The following is a 19,649-nucleotide window of genomic DNA, read 5'->3' as shown; positions in this document are numbered from 1 at the left end:
AAATGACACAAGGGCCTGAACAGACTTGTGAATTAACAAAAGCAGCTATCGAAGATAACATGCCAGTACAAGTAACTACGAAAATAAATGTAATGGACACAGAGACGAGACAATGTTACAACATGAGGAAACGGTGCTACGAGACAAGATTGAAGCATCCGACCTGTTAAATGTGTGTAAATAGCCTTGAAACGCAAGATGCTAAGAAATAGATACTGCTTGCAATGCTTAGTAGAAGATAGAGCGGCAAGCACCAACCATATATCTACCTCAGTAAGACACATTATACAAGTGCGACTCCATTTTGTAAAAGCAGAAATGTACCCAGGCTGACAGAGGCCTTACAGGCCTAGTTTCGTAACCCAGCCAAAGGCAAGAGAAGGAGCGGAATCGAAACTCAACAAAGAGCGGCTCATGCCTGGGAAATCGAGGGCAACCAGAGAAGGAGAGGAGAGCGTCAGCTAACAAGACTCAAACTTCAGAGCATACCAGCCTGCCTCATGAAGGTCAAGATAAGGGGGGGGGGCCCATGCAGGTGGCGAGGCTGAAACAGAATTAAATGCACTAAAAGCTGAAAACTGAAGCAGATTCATGGTGAACTAACACGTGACCAGCCAGGCGCGAAAAAGTGCCATCGCCTGATGTCATCCAGGACCCGAGGATGCCATAACTTTTTCCGATAAGAGACTACAGTTTCGAGGCCATCCTTAGCCAACTAATTGACACATCGCCCTAAAACACTGATTGATGGAAAGGAGGCAGGGTGAAACTTGGGACACCAGGCACAGGGGTGTCCATTCTGCATGCTGCTAATTAAAAGTGGAAATGCATGTCTAGGGGTGTACCCTGCCCAATCACAATGGACCAAGTTATCTGGAGTCCTATAGATACTGTAACCAATAAAACGTCGCAGTTGTAGTGACGTCCATCACGCGTGATGTAGAGGGATGGACCTAGACCCCACCCGATAAGAGTTATCCAATCCGCATGCCCTATTATCCTATACAGATATATCACCAATACTTAAGTTACCTTTCCTAACCAATTATATTGCATGATGATATTTTATAGAATTAGACATCAGTGATGACGAGTTTTGCCTATAACAATGACTGTTCGACTGAAGTGCGAGGAAGTCGGAGCGAGACAGGTGATCGCAATGCTGCTGATTTCCACTTGTTTCTCTGTTTGATGTACTTGTCATTAAACGGACTTCCCTTTGCCAATTTACTGAGTCCTCATTATTGATTCGTGTTGGAGTAAGTGAATCCTGCACTCCCAGACCTCACATGGTGCAGCTATCTTGTCTTACAAGTTCTAGAGGGTGAGCGCTGACCTATGGGCCCGTCAGTGAATTCCTCTCCTCCGGAACAGAGCATACAAATCACTTTGACTGCCTCTGTAAGTGTCCCATTGGTGACATTAGTGGGTACTGCCGTGCAGCAACTGCTGCCGATCTTTTGTCAGACCCCTCCTTCCAAAGCTGTCACCAAATCAAGAACAAAACGATTCTGAATTGCTACCAACCGCAGGGCTCAGAGTTCTACTCATACTGTGTTCAGTCCTTTCTCGTCATATTTGCCAGCAGTAGCACTTCATAACTGGTGATCTGCAGCCACTTGCTTTCATCTCCTTCTTTTCTTTGCTCGTTTGCCATCTTCCTTCACTGCAGTGTAGAGGGGTCGTTAAACGGCAGTAAGTCAGCTCGAGGCCCAACCAAAGCAGGGTTGTGAACTGTGACATGGGTGCACGCTCCTCCCCACTCTAGAGGCAACTGGGCATATGCCTTAGACCCTCAGACCCACCATCCATCCATCATTGTCGCTGTCCCGCTGTGCAGCGCTGAGATGCTCATCGTCTTCTGGCAGCCAGTGTTCATCACTATCTTGGTCGCACCCGCTGCTCTAAAACACAGAGAAAGGTGCATAAGAGCTTTATGTGGACTGGTTGATGTCTAGTCTATTCAGAACAAACCATGCACATTAGTATTCCACACCACCCGACAACTTTCATTTATTTTTCTGACCATGTTTTCTTCTAACCCCACTAGTCCCGCTGCATAGCATTGCACCATCACCCTTTCCTATTCTGATTCATCAAACCCCATATTCTCATCAGGGGTCTGGTGTGGCATCATGGGATATTGTATCCTGTCACATTTTTTCAGTGCACCATCTGATGGTTTGTGAACAGCATCTCTCCCCCTTTGTGCCCCTTCCGTAACATATTCAAGTATTATATGCTTTGTGGCTTCTTTTTCGGACATGCTTTGTAGCTTCATATAATTGTCAGTGTAAACCTCTTTCTCTTCTACCCACCGGACCTCCACTGTCTGTCCCTAGATTAACCCACGAGTCAGACACAAAGATAGGTACATTAGACATACCCCTCCCTTCCAGTTCTTGAGGTAGGAATTGTCTTGGTGTCCCTGTAATGTGTGGGATTTGTGAGCACATATAGCTACTGCCATTAGCCACCTCTCGCCCCACGTGGTTCATCTCATCATACCAAATGTTTCCAGATGCCGTGTCTCACTCTCCCCCATCTGCATCATGAAACCTTTACGCACTGAATATACTTCTTTTAGCAAGTGTGCTTTTTTTCCTTCTTTAACCCCACTATTGTACTCTTTGTCCGATAAAAGCCAGAAAAGAAATAAACAAAGCAATATAAAACAAAACAATCCTATCCCTAGTAATAACACATTTGTTTTGCATCTTCTCTCATCCCCCCTGTGTCCATTTGCCCTTCAGTAACCACTTGCATGGGTCTTCTGTACAGTCTTTTAGCAGAAAAAAATGTTAATGACATTTGAGCGATACTTCACATCATGTTCGCCCCCCTTCTTTTCCTGAGGGGCCAGTGCTGCTGTCTTTGCGATCGTCAGATATGTGGATCAATGCTTCCTTTTCTTTCATTTTTACTGCTTTGGGCGACGTAGGGCCCTGTGAACCTCGGCTTTTGCCACTTCCACATGAAATTGCAGAAAAAAAATGTCTCCCGCATAGAGGGGTGTTGTTTGTGGAAAATTCTCTGCATCTTGTGCGGGCGTGTTGTCGTTGGCTTGCTTACTTGTTGAACCTGGCAAAACAAGTATTTTAGGACCTTGGTCAGTTCAGTCAAAGACATTTGCATTTCATCTCCTAGAACCTGTGCTACCGTATGAGCATCCAAAATTGTACGGGCAGTAGGGATAGGTGTATGCATCCTCCTCCGAGCGACATTTTTGTGCAGAGCCAAGTGGTGATCTGCACCTGGAGAGTTGCGCAAAGAAAAAAGGGCCAAGGGGAGGCAATAGAGCCAGTTCTTACAGTAAATTGGGGTTAGCTTAGCTTAGCCCTCTTTAAGCAAGCCGTTTAATCTTTGACAACTCAGTCCGCCTGCAGCCGATAAACTTTACATAGTCGGTGCTCTATCCCCAATAAATTGGTTATCTCCTTGGTTGTTTGCAAAATGTTACCCTTTATTCAAGCTTATTTCATCACATATGCCCCATCTCGGAAACACTTCCCACACCAAGAGCTTTGCAGCCGATTTAGCATCAATGTACACACATTGTCCAACCTCAAGCTAACGTGAAAATGGACAGAAAACAACAAGCATGTACCTATAGGAGGTACATCTGTCTTGCCTTGCATGTTTTGGTAACATGACACATAGTTTTCTTTTGGCACACCAGACAATTCCCAATAAACTCTGCAACAATTGAATGTAATTTGAGGACATACCACCCTTCATTTATTTCTGCTGCCACATGCTCGTTAGAGACATGGGTGGGAAAGTGCAATTGCTCTAGGGCAATAGTTAACAGTTTTCTAGGCATTACCGGTTTCCCCGTGCTGTTTTGCACCAGACCAAGTCGGTGGGTGAGAGTGAGCACCCTCTCTGTATCCATAAATCATTCTCATCCTGTTGAACTTCCCTCTGTAAGTGAACTCTCTCTACAATCAGGCTGTGCTCTTTGGTATTCTGTGCCTCTTTTTTCCTGTGCAATCCTCATTGGTACCCTCCCTTCTGTGCTTGGGTATAATCTAGCGGACCCTTCGGCTAGATAGCCGCTTCCTTGGCTGCCTGGTCGGCCATGTTGTTCCCTTGAGAAATTAGGTCTTGCCCCCCTGTGTAATTACCATTCCACCAGCAACTTCAGTGCCTCTATTCGTTTGCTTAGTAATTCTGCATGCTGAACTGGGGAGCTGTCGCTTCTCCTGAATCCCCTGAATCCCCTCCTTTGCCATCGTCCTAGTGCAGAATGTATACTGAACCCAACATACGCAGAGTCTATGAAGATGTTCCCTAAATGCCCCTCCGTCATGCTTAATACATTAATCTTGGCCACCAATTCTGCTGCATGTGCTGAATAGTGCAATGGCAATCTTACTTGGGACTGTATCAGGAACTGTCCGTCCTTGAAATAAATTACAGCAGCACCCGTATGTCCGTTTCCTATATTCAGATCTATGCTCGATGACCCATGAACTAAGCTCTTGTCCACTCCCTCTATCTCTTCTTATTTTACCTGTCTATGTCCTTCCATGTTGTCCATCTATGCTGCGCAGTCATCCTTGTAGTCCCTTTTCTCTGCCAGGTTCTGCTATGAATGTTGCCCGCCCCTTAACTACATAAATTGCTTGTTTTGTCTGGATAATTTCAAAACCAGAAGCCCTCTGTGTGGTCAACATACTCTCTGATTTCTCTAAGATGGCAAAAAAAGATGCTCCACATATAGAACCACGAAGCAACCCATGGTGATAGTTGCTGCCTTTTCTATTGCAAACGGTGCAGCCGCAAGCGCCTGTTCACAGGGGAAGTGACCCTGCATCACTGGATCTAAAAGGCAACAGTAGTAGGCTATAGGCTTGTGTCCCTGCCGCTTCTTCTGTGTGAGGGCCGCCGTCCTCACACACCTGTTAGAATGAGAAAACAGATGGATGATCTCCCTGTAATTAGGGGTTGCCAACACTGGCGCGTGGATCAATGCCTCTTTGAATTGGGCAAAATTGTCATTCATCTCCTCTATCCACTGTATCACCCTTGTGTCCTCCTTCACTTCCTTGAGTGCCTGTCATAAAGGTTTTGTGTATGTCACGACCCTCACCCCAGACCCCCACTGGCAAGCCCACTTGCCAGGTGGAATCAGGGCTCGGGTCTCCATCAGGGCCTTGAAGGCCTGGCATCCACTCACAAGGCTCTCTTGGGGCCAGTCCTGGCGTCTATGCCACCAGGCTTATGCACCTTGAAGAACATGTGTGCAGGGAACTACTTTTTTTCATTTGGGGCCTTCAGCCAACATGGAGGCACCCACATAGCTTGGCTCCTAGAAACCAAGCTATGCGGTATAGTGTTTTGGGTGTGGTGGCCTAGGGACTACTTTACCTGGACTACTTTGTTGAGGCTATTTATACCACACCTGAATAGGAAAGCACGCTTTGCGTTACTTTGCAGTCTGCAACGTGACGCTCACCGTGTCCTGTGATACCCACGAGCCTCGGAGAAGCAAACCTGCAAGGAGACAAAAGGAACATCGTTAGCAGCATCTTACCTGCAATCTCCATAATATTATCCGCTCGCAGCTCCAGTGAACAGCTTCCTCTGGATCCACATGCCACCCGGACTGAAAGACCTGAAAGAGGAAGAGGAAGGGAAAGGACAATATTAAAGAAGGCATATTAGCCATTGCAAAACCACGAACTGCACAAGAAGCTTACCTGGCTGGTCGCCTCCCGGCCATCATCGTTCCGGAATTCCACACACGCTGGGAAAACACTGCGACCTGCAAGAAAGGAAGAAAACAGGTTCGCAAAGGCAAGATAATGCAGCGCTGCGCATAGTGCTTACCGCATCGTAGTGCACGTCACGCGCCATCATTTACCGACGAGGCCCAACTCAGCCAGTTCGCCACTCTGAAGCTCCGCACACCTAAGGGAGAAAAAATGACATTATTCAAACAAAGATGGGCATGCAAGAATAACAACGCTATAACGGGCCCGTGCCAGTGAAGTAACTTGGCCGCACACGCCCGCACAGACAACGCGCCCCTGCCAAAAAGGCAGGACGGAGAGCACGCCTAATTCCACAACAAGGTGAGGAGAGGGCCCTGAGGGGTTGAAGTCACACGGGGTGGTGGCAGGATATTTACCTCAGTCGGCCAGTCTTGAACACAGTCCTGTATTTTCAGGCAGAATCTTCCCTGCAGGCCATATTTGGGGAAAAAACTGGGAAGAGGATACCAGTAACCAACCCGGCTGAGTGCCGTCCCCCTGGATACCAGGTGAGCGTAACAGTGTAGGTGGAATAGTTGAATTCTCAAGCCCTGCAATAAATGCATAATCCTAGAAACTGTTGCATTTCTTTCACCATACGTGGTGGGTGTAGGGTATTGTGTATTGCAAAAGATTAAGGGTGTGAGAAGGTGATTCACGCTCAAAAGTTAAATTGAGTAAAAGGGTATGACTGTGAATAACAATACTACTAGAATTCTTAAATTAAGAAGATCATGTAACTTATTTCAAATCGCGAACAGCCGACACGTGTTTCATTCCACTGGTCGTGTTCAAGGCTGTAATCCGCATTCATAATCAAAATGGTACATAATAAAGAGACATAAATAGACCAACCAATTGATCCATCATCTCCGAAACAGTCATGTCAAGTTGACATCTGTGCCATAAAACATAGAGATAATAGACCCACAAATGTTGTGCATAATAATTAATGAATAGCAATAATAATCAAAACCAAAAATACCACAGTTCAGGTTGAAGGCGGAGCAATCAATCAATTTGAACAGAAGATTGAGAGGAAAAACGTGATAAAAAAGAGAAAAGAAAAATGACACATAAGGTCCTGTAACCATCTATAATACATTGTTATCTGTTGTGTTAGATTGTAAAATTAAAAGAGTACTATAGTCTAATATGTGAGATTAAAGAAGTGCTGTATCCTGATATGTGGCATCAGGCCAGACTTGACTTGTCAGCATTGCCACCGGAAGCCTTACAGTGAGAAAACTAAACTGTAACCAATCCGTATTATAAGGGTTTTCTGGATTAAAAAGTCTCACCTATGTGGCTAAAATTAATTCCAACATATTACTGGAGTGATGGAGTCCTCAAAAGGGCCCAAAAGGAGACATAGAGCCGTACTTACCCTAGCTCTCGATCCAAAGAGAAGATGTCTGAAAAATTATTTATGAAAAGCCTTATGAGTAAGTGATCCGAGACAAACAATAGATTGCTATCTACATTTTTAAAAACTGAGAGGACAAACTTGTCCATTAATGGTGAAATCTTCTTTCTAGTATACTGGCAAAATCCAGAAAATTAAGAAATTCAGGATTCATGGGGTTGAGTCTACAATAAAGTCCAACAAATCTAGTGAGTGATTTGAATAAGGTTGAATGTGGAGTAGTACTGGTGATTAATATTGCAAGTCAACAACCATACCTGAGACTGATGGGAGCGGATTTAAGTAATTCACAATTGCGATTACGAACCTAAATCCAAAGTGTAGGATATACATATTAGAACTGTAATTATGTAGTCAGCACATCTCAGTACAAAAGGGGCTCCTAAATTGATTAAATCAAAGAAAGGATCCTTACCCGTGTAAAGAGAATAGTTAAGGGGTCCAATTCCCACGATACGAAGTAGCATTCAATCTGCAATGGCGGATGGCCATCATTATTTAGAAAGATAGGTGTGCAGGAACGTCATGGAAGAGACGTCTTAGCGTGCTGACGTCACACCTATTAGCGTGTAACGTCAGAGATAAAGGGGCGGGATCGTGCATAACTGTGTCATGATCCTGCGAATCACAAAAGCATTCATCATTTTGTGTATATAAGGGCAATACTAACACTATCCCATAATATGCATTTGAGGTCAGTAAAGCGGGAGCCTGTTAAATTCTTAATGGGAGAAGACGGATATAATCGTCTAAGGTAGATCTGAGCATTAATACAATCTCTGTCTACCTTCCCAATGTGGATAGGAAATAATCATGATCCGAAGATCTATCCGTATAATTCAGCAAATGCAATTTGGTCAAAACCTAATAAATGATGTCTAATAAATATTGATGAGGAAACGGGCTATAGGCATCTGTATTGCTGCCGAAAAGAACACGTTCACAAAGCATTAATGAAATAAAATGTAAGGTGAATCCTAATCTAAGGAGTGAAAAACTGGCAAGCTGCATTATTCAGAGGTGTAGACAGCGTAGACAGTGTAAATTAATGGAATTCTCAAGTTTGTTGCTCTATTTATGTCTCTTTATTATATACCATTTTGATTATGAATGTTGATAATTACAGCCTTAAAAACAACCAGTGGATCGAAACACGTGTCGGCTGTTCGTGATTTGAAATAAATTACATGATCTTCTTAATTTAAGAATTCTAGTAGTATTGTTATTCACAGTCATACCCTTTTACTCAATCTAACTTTGAGTGCCAATCACCTTCCCAAACCCTTAATCTTTTGCTTTACAATTTTCCAACCCTGGTGGATGAGTTGGGGGGATAAGAATGATCGCTGCCAGTTCATTTGTACATCAATTTCACATTTTTGAATCTTAGAGTGGTCACGAGCGCACAGGTCTAACGTATCGAATCCACCCACTTCCATGTTGTGTATTGCCTCTACTCTTTCTGGCGTTATCTTGTGTCCCTCTGTGGCTATAATTTGCCCCAAGTACACTACCTCATTCAGAAGGTATTTTAACTTTTCACCTTGTACGCCCTGTCTGCTAGCAGTGTTAAAAGGTGTACTGAGTCTGTCTGGCACTGTTCCTCTGTCTCACTGCACACTAATAAATAGTCAACGTATTGGATCACCATACTGGGCATCTGTAGGTTACTTTGATCCATCTGGATCACTCAGTTAAACATCCTAGGGGACTAGGTGATTCACATTACCCCTGTGGGAGTCCAGTGTGTTTGAATCTTGTTCGCCAATACGTAAATGCTGTGAGTTATCTGGATTCGGGGTGCAGTGAGATGGAGAAAAAGGAATTCTTCAAGTCAGCGACCATGAAATCTGAAGCCAATCTGAACACCTTTCCCTGTATTCCCGGTACCCAGTCAAACAGTATCTGAACCCCATACTTGAACAATGCTGGCTACATGGGCCGTCCTCGCTGCGTGCTGTGTGCATATGCTGCCAGAAGTGCACGCCCAGTGTTGAGCACACCATCCCCTTTTCCATTAATGATATTGTTGCATTCAGTTTGCTCAGTAAATCTCTCTGCAGGATGTTTATTGGGGTGTCTTTTGAGTACAGCAGGGGTGCCACTATATACTACATCCCTATCATTAGTGACAAATCCTTTGTTATCGGAACCGTGATGAGAGCCCCAGAGAAGCCCTGAATGTCCATAACTTTGTTTGACAACGGAAATCCACCCTCTTTTATGCATTACTTTGTGGCCCCCTTGTCTATCAAAAATGAAGATTCTCTTGGTCCTATCGTCACTGCTACCTCTGGTTCCTCTTTGGGGTCTTCAGTTACTGATAGGACAGGACATACACGCCTTCCCTGTGTGCTTTCCTATTGAGGGGCTATGTTGAACGTGAACGGAAAGAATCCCGCCCCCCCAGAACGCTGACCCTGGTGTAGTGGGGCACCACATTCTGCTCCAGTACCATTGCATTTCCCTGTGTCTAGGGTGGTGCTGACGGCAACCCTTGGGGTATCTCTCTGCTCTCCATTTGCCCTGCTGATGCGTGCGACTGCACCTGTGGGAGCTGTTGATGTCCCTGTCGCATTTGTGCTTGTGCAGGGAGTGCTCGGGCAGAAACTACTGCGTGTGGGGACTTTGCTGCTACACCATTTGTTATGCCTGTGCCTGCGCTTGCTACCCAATGGGATACATGGCTGTGAAGTGCCCTATGTTCCCACATATAAAACATGGGCCCATAAACCCGTCTCCTGCTCCCCTATACCCTCCTCCTACCTCGTTGCAGGTATACTCTTCCCATTTGGAAATACACCCATGATAAATCCCCCCTTGCGACCAGCTCCACTGTTGCTGCACACCCCATTGTGGGGTGTACGGCAATGGCATATGTGTCTGGGAACCCCCCTGTTGAGCGGGAGCCACTGTGGCAGCGTCAAGTATAAGCATAGCCCCTTCCACTGTGTACCAGGTGAGTTTCTTCTGCACCAGCTTGTTCTCCGCCTTGGCAGCGTTTTCTGCTGTCTGCCCTTCACTCTCCTGCTTTCTCTTGCAGTAGTGTACTATTGTCCTTATACGCTTTCGTTCTGGCCCTCTCCAAAGTCCCACCTACACACACTGTTAGTACACTACCGGCCCACTCCACAGAGTCACCTTTACTTATGTTAGCATAGAACAAAGTCAGACCGCTCCCTCTTCCCTCTATGATGACGCTTGGCTTTAGAAATGGCAAGCACAGTATCATACAGCGGGTACCCTTCAGTGTTGACCCTTCCACCTTGGTCCAAGCCACAAGATGAACAAACAGAGCACTACCTCCTTACTTTAGCTGCAAAACACTAAAGCAAATTCAAGAAACACGCAACACCCTTCTTCTCCCACTGACGCAACTATGCAATAGCCTGCACTATGCTCAACCCCTGCCTAACGGGATCCGCCCCTTACTACGCACTCTCCCCGCTCTAACGCAGGTGTGCCCACTCATGCACTTTTACCCCTATGTAAAATCTACGACTACTACGGCTGATCGTCCTCCCACCTTGAGGATGCGTCCTAAACACCATAAAAAGTTCCCTCCCCCTCCTGGTCATGCAACCACGGTATAGCAAATTCATGCATGGGTACATTCATGTGTCCTAGAGATCCTCGAGCCCTCTCGGCTCAAGCCTTCCTTGTGGGCTCGCTCCTCCTCCTGATCACATGTGACGCTCGGGACCAGGCAGGCCTTTGGGAACTCAGCGTCTGCAGGGCCTCTCAATGGTGCACGCAGAAGTGGTCTGTGGTCGCCAGACGCGCGCCCACAGGAGGACTGCCGGAATACCCCCAGTTGGAAGATGGAACTAAGGATCTCGTTGGAGCCTCCCAAAAAGTATCAGGGTCCTCTGTGAGCTCGCAACCAGCAATGTACCAAAAGCAGTTCAAAAGGAGCATACACCAGGCCAGAAGTAACGCTGTTTATTACAGCTGAGCATCACAAATCAAATGGCACAATGGAACAGAACTGGTTGGTGAGAGCCGACAAAACCACCCGATATGGCTGGATCTTTTATACAGCAAAAACAATATTTGCATAGTGAGAAAAAGTTATACTTCAAGTTAAGAGTTGTCAGGTGTCCCACAAAGCTGATTGGTGGGGTTACCCCTATCCCCTATAGCCGAACATAGGTTAGTAAGCCATGATTAAAGCAAACATTTCCACTGCCCTATGGGACCGTCGCCTCCCCTTTAGTGCCACAGTCCTTCCCACTCCACCCTAATCGTTAGTTGTTACTAAATGCTACGTAATCGTGCTGACCTCTGGGACTTAATTCACCTGCCATTGGTCAGCATGCATTGAGAAAAAACAGAAGACCTCCTGACCTTGTGAAAAGGGAGACATTCACACAACATCCGACCAATGAGTTGCTTCGAGGAAATAATCTAAAGCACAAGAATCTTCTGATTGTCTTCTTCGCATATCATTCTTTACCCCACATCTTTCACCCCAGGCCCACCTGCCAAGGGGTGGTTTGAAACCGCAGATCATTCCTTGACTGCACATTCCCTACATGTATCTGTGTGCTTAATTTCTCCCTGGTCCTGGCAACCGCCCGAGGGATTGGCTTGCCGACCTTGTGTGTATCAACTGGTTCTCTTCCCAGCGCCAGCCATATTCTGTGAATAGTCAGTTTGTGTGCCTCTTCCCCCACCCCACTTCCATGAAAGGTCTGCGTAATCTTCTTGGTGACCTGCCATGCAGGGGTCAGTCTGGACCATTCCCAAGCAGTCTACTCACCTATGGTTTAACCTGTTTCCGCAAGTGCAGTGACACCCTATACGATTTACGGAAGCGTGCACCTTGTGCACACCCACCTCCCCTGAATCACCTCCACCCCCTTCAGTCCCCTAAGGCCCCAGGCTGTGTGCAGACTCGAGGCACTGAGTGCGCAGTTGTCACTGATGCCCTATGCCCTACCAGGGGTGTCCTCTCGCATTATTCCTGCAACTGGTAGATGCACCCCCCTGGGCAGTGCTGTATCAGCACTTTCATTGCAAAGGAAAGATGAGGTTTTGAAATGATGGCTTTGTTTTCAATACAGGGAGCAGGTGGAGGGGGGCAAGAGCTGGAGTGATGTGTTAGTATTTGGGTAGGTTGAAAATGAGTCTTGTTACTGCATTTTGTATGGCTTGCAAGGGGGGTGATATTGGGTAGTCTGATGAAAGAGCTACCATAGTCCAGCTTAGCACGAACGAGTGCTTGAACTGCTAAGCGGATGTCATCAGGTAGAAGAATGTGTCTTCTCTTGCGGATGAGGTCCAGTTGGAGATTGCATGTTTTGGTGACTAACTGGACCTCTCCAATGCCTACTGCCACCACCGTAGCTGATGGAAAAAACACCCAACAGACACATTCATCCCTTGACCCTTCCTTGTCTCCTACCACGTTTGGTTATCCATCTGATTCAGACATAATGTATGTTTAACTCTGCTACCTGTAAAGCGAGTGTGTCTCTAAGAAGGCTTTGGTGCACTCTCTTCCCACGTACAAAATGAACATGTGCCTCAGAATGCTTTGATGGTGTACCCCCCACCCACAAAACATTTCCTCCAATCTCCCCACCTACCCAAAATCCTATCCTCGTTCCCTAATGCTAGCTGGGCACTATCAACAATTTTGGAACCTGATTTATACAATCCTGCACTACCTAAATATACAACCCCTCCCCGCCCTCTGCCTAGAGCTCATTGGATTTTCTTCTTCCCCTTCAAGATTTCCAAACATGATAATTTATATGAACATGAGTGAGTGAGACCGGTCGAGCAAGCCATTTCAGACTCCTAAAAAAGCATGAAAGGCCTGACTTACTTGAACTCGCTAAAACCCAAAGGGTTTGAGTTTTGCTCAAACTGCCTCGCTTATGCTTATAAGACACGTACATAATAAATGTTCCAGAACGTGTGCCGGAAAATTCTACTTATTTTCTTTTAATTTGCAGACAATCACTCTTTACTCATGCGTTTACTGTGTACACTCATGAAGACCTGCTCTGCTAACAGATAAAGTGCGTCTCTTGCTGATGTACCTCTATATATGGCTCTTGTTTGAAGGCTGCCTTTGGGTTCGGAGCACATCACTGTGCTAAGACATTCCTAAACCATGCCCTGGAACAAGGAATTTGAGATATTTTGAAGCCGCAGCAACCATTTCCCAACATTTTCTGGGCCAAACCATTCTGCCTGAAGACAAGAAAACCAGTAGATGAACGTGCCCAATGTGTTTGACTCATCCATGCATTTCAGAATGGCCTCAAAGAATCTAATGAATATAGTGGCACCAAAAACATTTCCTAGCAGTAAGATTCTCGTGTGCACGCACAAATTTGCTCCAAACAATCTAGACTTCCCGAATGAAGTCTTTTGCGTCAGACTCTTATTTGCTGTCTTGCCATTCTCCCACCCCTCACACTCTTGCAATTCCTGCTGAAAAAAGAATTGCACTAACGGGACGTAGCTTCCTTACAGTGTAACTTAGGCCGTCCTAGTATATAGTCACTTCAGCTTGAATGCTACCAACATGTGAATGATGTTCACAGCATCACACTTGGTGTTAAGTTGCATTCCAACTTCTAGTACATGCAGCTATAATCATTCAAGCAGATTTTATAGAACCAGGTGAATTCTTCGCAGCACAATAACACGTACCAACTTACTACATCCATTAATGTTGTGATCCTAATGTACAAGACAGGCAGCAGGGCTGTCACGCCGGGGAGGAGGAAGGACAAAATTCAGAAGAGGATTCATTCTTACTTTTTCCAAGGGGCAGAGTAAAGGAGGACCGGGGGTTCATCCATGTTCATGATTGGCATGGCGAGGGGGGCTGGCAGAGGAAAGCACACATACAGGAAGGCTGAGAGCCCAGCAGTGCAAAAGACAAGCCAGGTGCAAATTACGATGTAAGCAATGGCTGCAAAACAATCGAGAGTAAGAGGACCTTCATCTGAGTTTACTCCTGGCTTTCATGTGCAATTCCTCAACCTAAGCATCTTATGAAGCTCAAGGCGCTCGTACGAAAATCTCCTCTTTGCTGATCAGTTTGCATCTCCATGTGTATGTGTGTGTATGTGTTTGCAATGTTCTAATGGAATCACCATGTAGAAAGTCAAATAAAGGTCAAATAAATATCAAACCATACATATTTTCCACACCTGCCAGTAGGAGTGCAGACTAATCGGATTGCGCACCACCTGCTTGCCTGCTAACATCTGCTCCCTTTTATCAATAAACTTTGTCAACATGTTTGTTCTTTAGGTGTGAAATCCTGTTCGATATTCACATCCGGCTGAGCCAGGAGTTGGTGAACGCCAGAATTGAGTGGGGAATGGAGGGCTTCACCGGGGTGCCGGAGCAGATCAGCAACTCTCTAACAACACTCGTCAAGAGGTATGTGGAGCTTGCTTACCTCTTTTCAATTTGACCCTTAAACTTTGTGTGCAGAAGTCCTGCAAATCCTAGCTATGTTTGCTAATGAAAACCAATCGCTGGTGCGACACCACCGAAAGGGAAGATTTTCTGACTGTACCTAAAAATCATGGTCATTGTGAAGATAAGGTGCTCATTTCTTAGTCGGAATGTCTGAGTCTAGGTTGTGCATTCCCTACTAATACTAATATTTATCCAGTGTGAGGAACCTGAGGGCGTCTTCACGTCTTCCCCTGATGCCCTCCCCTTAACCTCACCCCCAGAGTCCCCCTCTCAGGTGGCCATGGAAAGGACATCACTTTTGGATTCCGACCCTGTGGGTGGATATGCGAGGGAGGATCACCTGGGTGGAGGGAACTTGGAGAGTGGGGAGAGGGTCCTTAGGTGAGACATGGTATTCCCCTTTCGCTTTTTCACTATGAACCCTCTATCCCCCATATCTTTTTATAACACCACTCTGGTACTGAGACAGAGAAGAGGGCTATGGAGGCATACTGGTGGAACAACCAGGCATGTCCGCTATTGGAGTTCTCCATAGTCCGGCAGTTGAACTCAATGACCCACTCCTGGGGTCACTTAACACACCTCATGGATATAAAAATGTCCGCCGTATTGAGAGAAGGCGAGTGGGCTGAAGAAAAGGAAGTTGGAGACCCAGGTGCCGGGAGCCATGCTGGGTAGGAGAAAGAGACACCAAGGCCGTGGTCGGTCGTGAGAGGGTCTGAAGGTCCTGCTCCCCTCCTGAACGGGTTCACACAGCCAGAGCTGTGGAACTCCCATTGACCCCAGCCACTGCTGCTGGAAACCGGGAGAGTGAGCGGTGCTCTCTGTAGATGCTGCGAGGGAGAGGCAGAGTTTGGGGAAGCCGAAAGCTGAAGGAACGCGTCGCAAAGGACGCCTATGTGGAGGAAGCTGGCATGTTCGACTGGTGAGTGTAAAGCAGGAAAACACTCCTACCAGGGCGCTCCAGAAAACAAAGTCCTTTTTGAATGCCAAATGAAATGAAAGTAATTGAAAGTACTTTTGAATGCTGAAACAAGTATATTTTGAATAGTGAGTGAACTGAAAGTTATTGAAAGCATGTTTGAATGCTGCACAGAGTAAAAAGCAAGTTGAATACTTATGAATGGGGTGAAAGTAAAGTATTTCACGGAATGTATTGCATGAAAAAAGTATTGGCAAAGTCGGGAGAATACCAAGAAGGGTGTGCAAAGTCAAGAGAATACCAAGAAGGGTATGAAAATGAGAAACCAAGTGTTGTCCCAAAGCTAAGAGGGCACAGGAATTGCAGGTTAAGAGGAAACCTGTGTTGGCAGGAGCCTGAGGAATACAGAAAATTGTAGCAAAGTGCATGGTGGCTAAGCAAGTCACGGCCCAGTTTCATGAAGAGTGTGACACTGCGGAATCAACTATACATCACTGTCAGATGGAAGCAGTGGACAATTGTTGATGAAAGCAGTAGAAGGGGTATTGGTTGCGTGAACCTTAACAGGTGGACCGTGTGGTCCGACAACTGTGCCTAGACCGATTGCTCTGCATGTAAAAAGTCAATAAAAGTGGTTTACCATGAATTGACAGGAAAACAACTTAATGAGAAATTACCTAATTTTGTTAACATTGCAAGGGGAGACCCCTGGTGCACCCCGCGCCCTCACTTACCCCTACCTTCACCTATAACCTTACCCCACATCTATATATCATTACAAATTTACAAAAATACCTAAGAAATTCGACCAAATAAGTTTGGTAATTTCTCATTCAGTATTTTTGGATTTGATTATTTCTGCGGGTACTAATAAAAGTATGCATAAAGAAGCTTGTGCTTTGCAACAGTCTTATATGTGAAATTGAAGTCAAGAAGCAGAACTGCCTTGGCGAAATGGTACATAGTATTGTTATCAAATGAGCTGGGATGTGTCCCAAGGAACGTTTATTCTTGAAAGCTGGAAGATTTAAACTCTTGAGGAAAGGAACGCCAATATTTTTTGAACTGTTTCCAACTTGGGGAAGCTGATCATAAGCCGAGAGCTGGAAGAAGCTCTGAACTTTCTTTTAAACACTATCATTTTGATGCCGACATCCCTACACATTGTATACAGTTAGTTTTGAATGTAAGTATAGGTTTTGGACACAGACAGACATTTGATTTGGACTTCCTGACAGACTATCCTTAGTTGTCTTTAGGTAAGGCAATCCCACCTTAGTATAGGGCAAGTTAGTCCATTCTGCATTTTAAGTTAAATACAACCTTGTTAGAAAGAATTTGAATCTGTTGTCTGTGTCTACTTCATGATGCATTCACACCATTAACCACAATTTCATAACCCAGGATATAAACCTTAAACAGAACATTTCTTCTCCTCCAGTATACAGCTCTTGGAAATCCTGCTCCATTTTTATTTATCTGTTTGGTGTGCCTTGTTTTTTAAAAGTGCAATTCTAACCCAAATTTGGTTGTGCTTTTCGGTGCAGGTAACTGCACTGTGGTTTTGGCGGTATTACTGCCCAATTTCAACAGTAATCTCAGCATTAATTCCGTCTGCGGCAATACAGTCAGCGTTGATTCCACCAACAGTATTGCTGTTGCCTCCTAATTTGGCGGAACGGTAAAAGTTGTAGTAATACTGTTACCATCACTTTTTTTTTCAAAGTATTTATATTGCCATTTTAGATATTTTCTCAACAACAGACACGCGCCCCCCCCCCATTCCACCTTCCCCCTCTGCCCCAGGAAGAACCACTGCTTCATTCCATCTCCTCAGGAGAGTTCCCGTCGTCCTCTCTTTTCATTGTCTTTGTGATGTTCCTATGTTAATTCAAGTCAAACGCACAAATATTTTGGGGGCACCATTGTAGCACAAAGTCACTTCTCAGGGAGTTGAGCATCTCTCCCCATTCTTTCTGGAATCTATCTGCGTCCCCTTGGGCTCTGTACGTCATCCATTCCATTGCCACTATGTCCCATAGCTTGCGATACCAGCTGATTGGCGACGGAGGGGAGCTCTGTTTCCAGTCTATGCCATGACCATCCATGCAGCAATTTCTGCCGTTGTCAGAGCCCTTTTCTGCGATTTTGAGGTCGAGCTCGACTCTGGGTTCAGGATTCCTGCCAAGGTCTCTCCATGAGTCAGGGGTACAGCTTCCAGGGCAATCTCTTGAAGAGCGTGCTTTACCTCTTCCCAAAAGCTTCCAATCTTGGGGCAGCCCCGCCAAATGAGCATCCAGTCCCCCACCCCCGCGCACCCTCTCCAACATTCCTCCGAGGTGGAGTGAAACATCGTATGCAATTTGCTGGAGATGTAATGCCATTGGAGCATCATTTTGTACCATGTTTTGCGCACTTGGAGTGATCTGGTAAACTTCGTTATTTTCTTCCACAGCTCTTCCCAGTGCCTCTGGGTTAAGGCTTCCCCCAATGAGATACTTGGTTCAGCCATGTACTTTGATCTGCACAGTCTTGTAATATTTTATAAATATCTGCTACCAGATGCTTGTCCCCGAGTGAGTGGTGAGGGACATCTCAAATTTTGTCAGTGGCCTTGTCGCTGCTGCTTGGTTCTCCTTTTGTTTCAACCAGTGTCTAAGTTGTGTGTATTCAAACCGGTCTTCCTCTATCACCCCCACGTGTGTGTTGACAGTCTCTGAAGGACATGACTTCCCCTTCCCAGAACATGTCCCTGATCTTTTCACCCCCTTTTCCTTCCACCTTTTAAATGCGCATTTTGTCATCCCGGGGATGAAGTTGGGGTTGTTGAACATTGGGGTGAAGGGTGATAAAGTTGATGACAGATGCCCTTTCTTGGGTTTCCTGTCCCATACGTTGCATGTTGTGCGAAGGACCTTGCTCCGTCGCGCTGTTGGAGGTCTCTCATTCCCCCTTATCCAGAGCAGGCCTGTGAGGGGCATTCCTGCTCCCGCCCTGTCCCATGTGTGCCCATATTTTGTCTGTATTGCCTGAGAGCCACTCCCTTACCACCCTGAGTTGGGTCACCTCGTAGTATTGGAACAGATTTGGAAGCCCCAAGCCGCCCCGTGTCTCGGGGATTTCAACACTTCCATTGCCACCCTCTGGCGTTTTTTTTTTTTGCCAAATAAAACTGGAGATTAGTGCATTTAAGCTTTTAAAGAAGGAGTTCGGAATGGCTATCGGCAAAGTTTGCTCGGGAGGGTCACCATCTTAATGGTGTTTATCCGTCCCATCCAGGATATCCACATTGGGGTCCACTTTATAAAATCGGTCTGTTTGTTTTATTAGGTCCGGTAGGTTCGCTTTATATGGAGCGGCCACCCTGCTTGTCAATTTTATGCCTAAGTATGTTAGGCTTCCATCTGCCACCCGGAATGGGAAGCTTATCTTAATACGGCTGACCATATCCTTTGTGAGTCCTATACCTAGCATCTCCGATTTGCCCATGTTTATTTTTAGTCCAGAAAGTCCTTTTTGTTCTCTAAGCGTATCTCCTAGGGGGGGGTATCGACTTCTCTGGTTCAACTAGTGTTAGAGCATGTCATCGGCATATGCTGCAGTTTTGTGTATTTCCCCCCAAAGGGTACCCCCTTGATGGCCTTATTCTGTTTTATGGACGCTAACAAGGGGTCTAAGTGTATAGCGTATAGATGCGGGGAGAGGGGGCACCCCTGTCTCATCCCTCTTTCTACGTGGGCTGCTTCCGAAAGTTGGTTGCTTATTGCCAGTCATATCGAGGGGGTACTATAACTTGCTCTGACCATTTGTATATATTTGGGCCTAAATCCTATTTGGATTATCGTCTGGAACAGATACGGCCACTCCACCCTATCAAAAGCTTTCTCAGCATCCAAGGAGATGAACGTGGCTGGCAACTGTTTCATTTCTAATTTCTTGAGGAGATGTATCACCCTTCTTGTGTTGTCCCATGTTTGTCTGCTTTTAATGAAGCCAGACTGATCTTGTTGTCTGATCCCGGGGAGAACCTCCTTCACTCTCTCCGTTAGTATCCCTGTGTATATTTTCGCGTCTGTGTTCAAGAGCACAA

At 45.7% G+C, this 19,649-nt stretch overlaps 1 protein-coding gene across 7 annotated transcripts in view; it reads left to right on the top strand.

Moving 5' to 3' along the window:
• Positions 1-19,649, top strand: part of STAT6 (signal transducer and activator of transcription 6) — a 1,449,539-nt gene that overhangs the window by 1,015,641 nt on the left and 414,249 nt on the right. For all 7 annotated transcript variants that reach the window (XM_069653558.1, XM_069653564.1, XM_069653563.1 and 4 more), the window contains one exon: positions 14,464-14,595. In XM_069653558.1, the coding sequence (XP_069509659.1) occupies positions 14,464-14,595 (132 nt within the window). The remainder of the gene's footprint in view (positions 1-14,463; positions 14,596-19,649) is intronic.

The sequence above is a fragment of the Ambystoma mexicanum genome, chromosome 3q, assembly GCF_040938575.1.
Source record: "Ambystoma mexicanum isolate Mex_15411 chromosome 3q, UKY_AmexF1_1, whole genome shotgun sequence".
Classification (NCBI taxonomy): domain Eukaryota; kingdom Metazoa; phylum Chordata; class Amphibia; order Caudata; family Ambystomatidae; genus Ambystoma; species Ambystoma mexicanum.
Note: the sequence above shows the minus strand (reverse complement) of the source record. Positions and strands in the feature narration are given on the sequence as shown.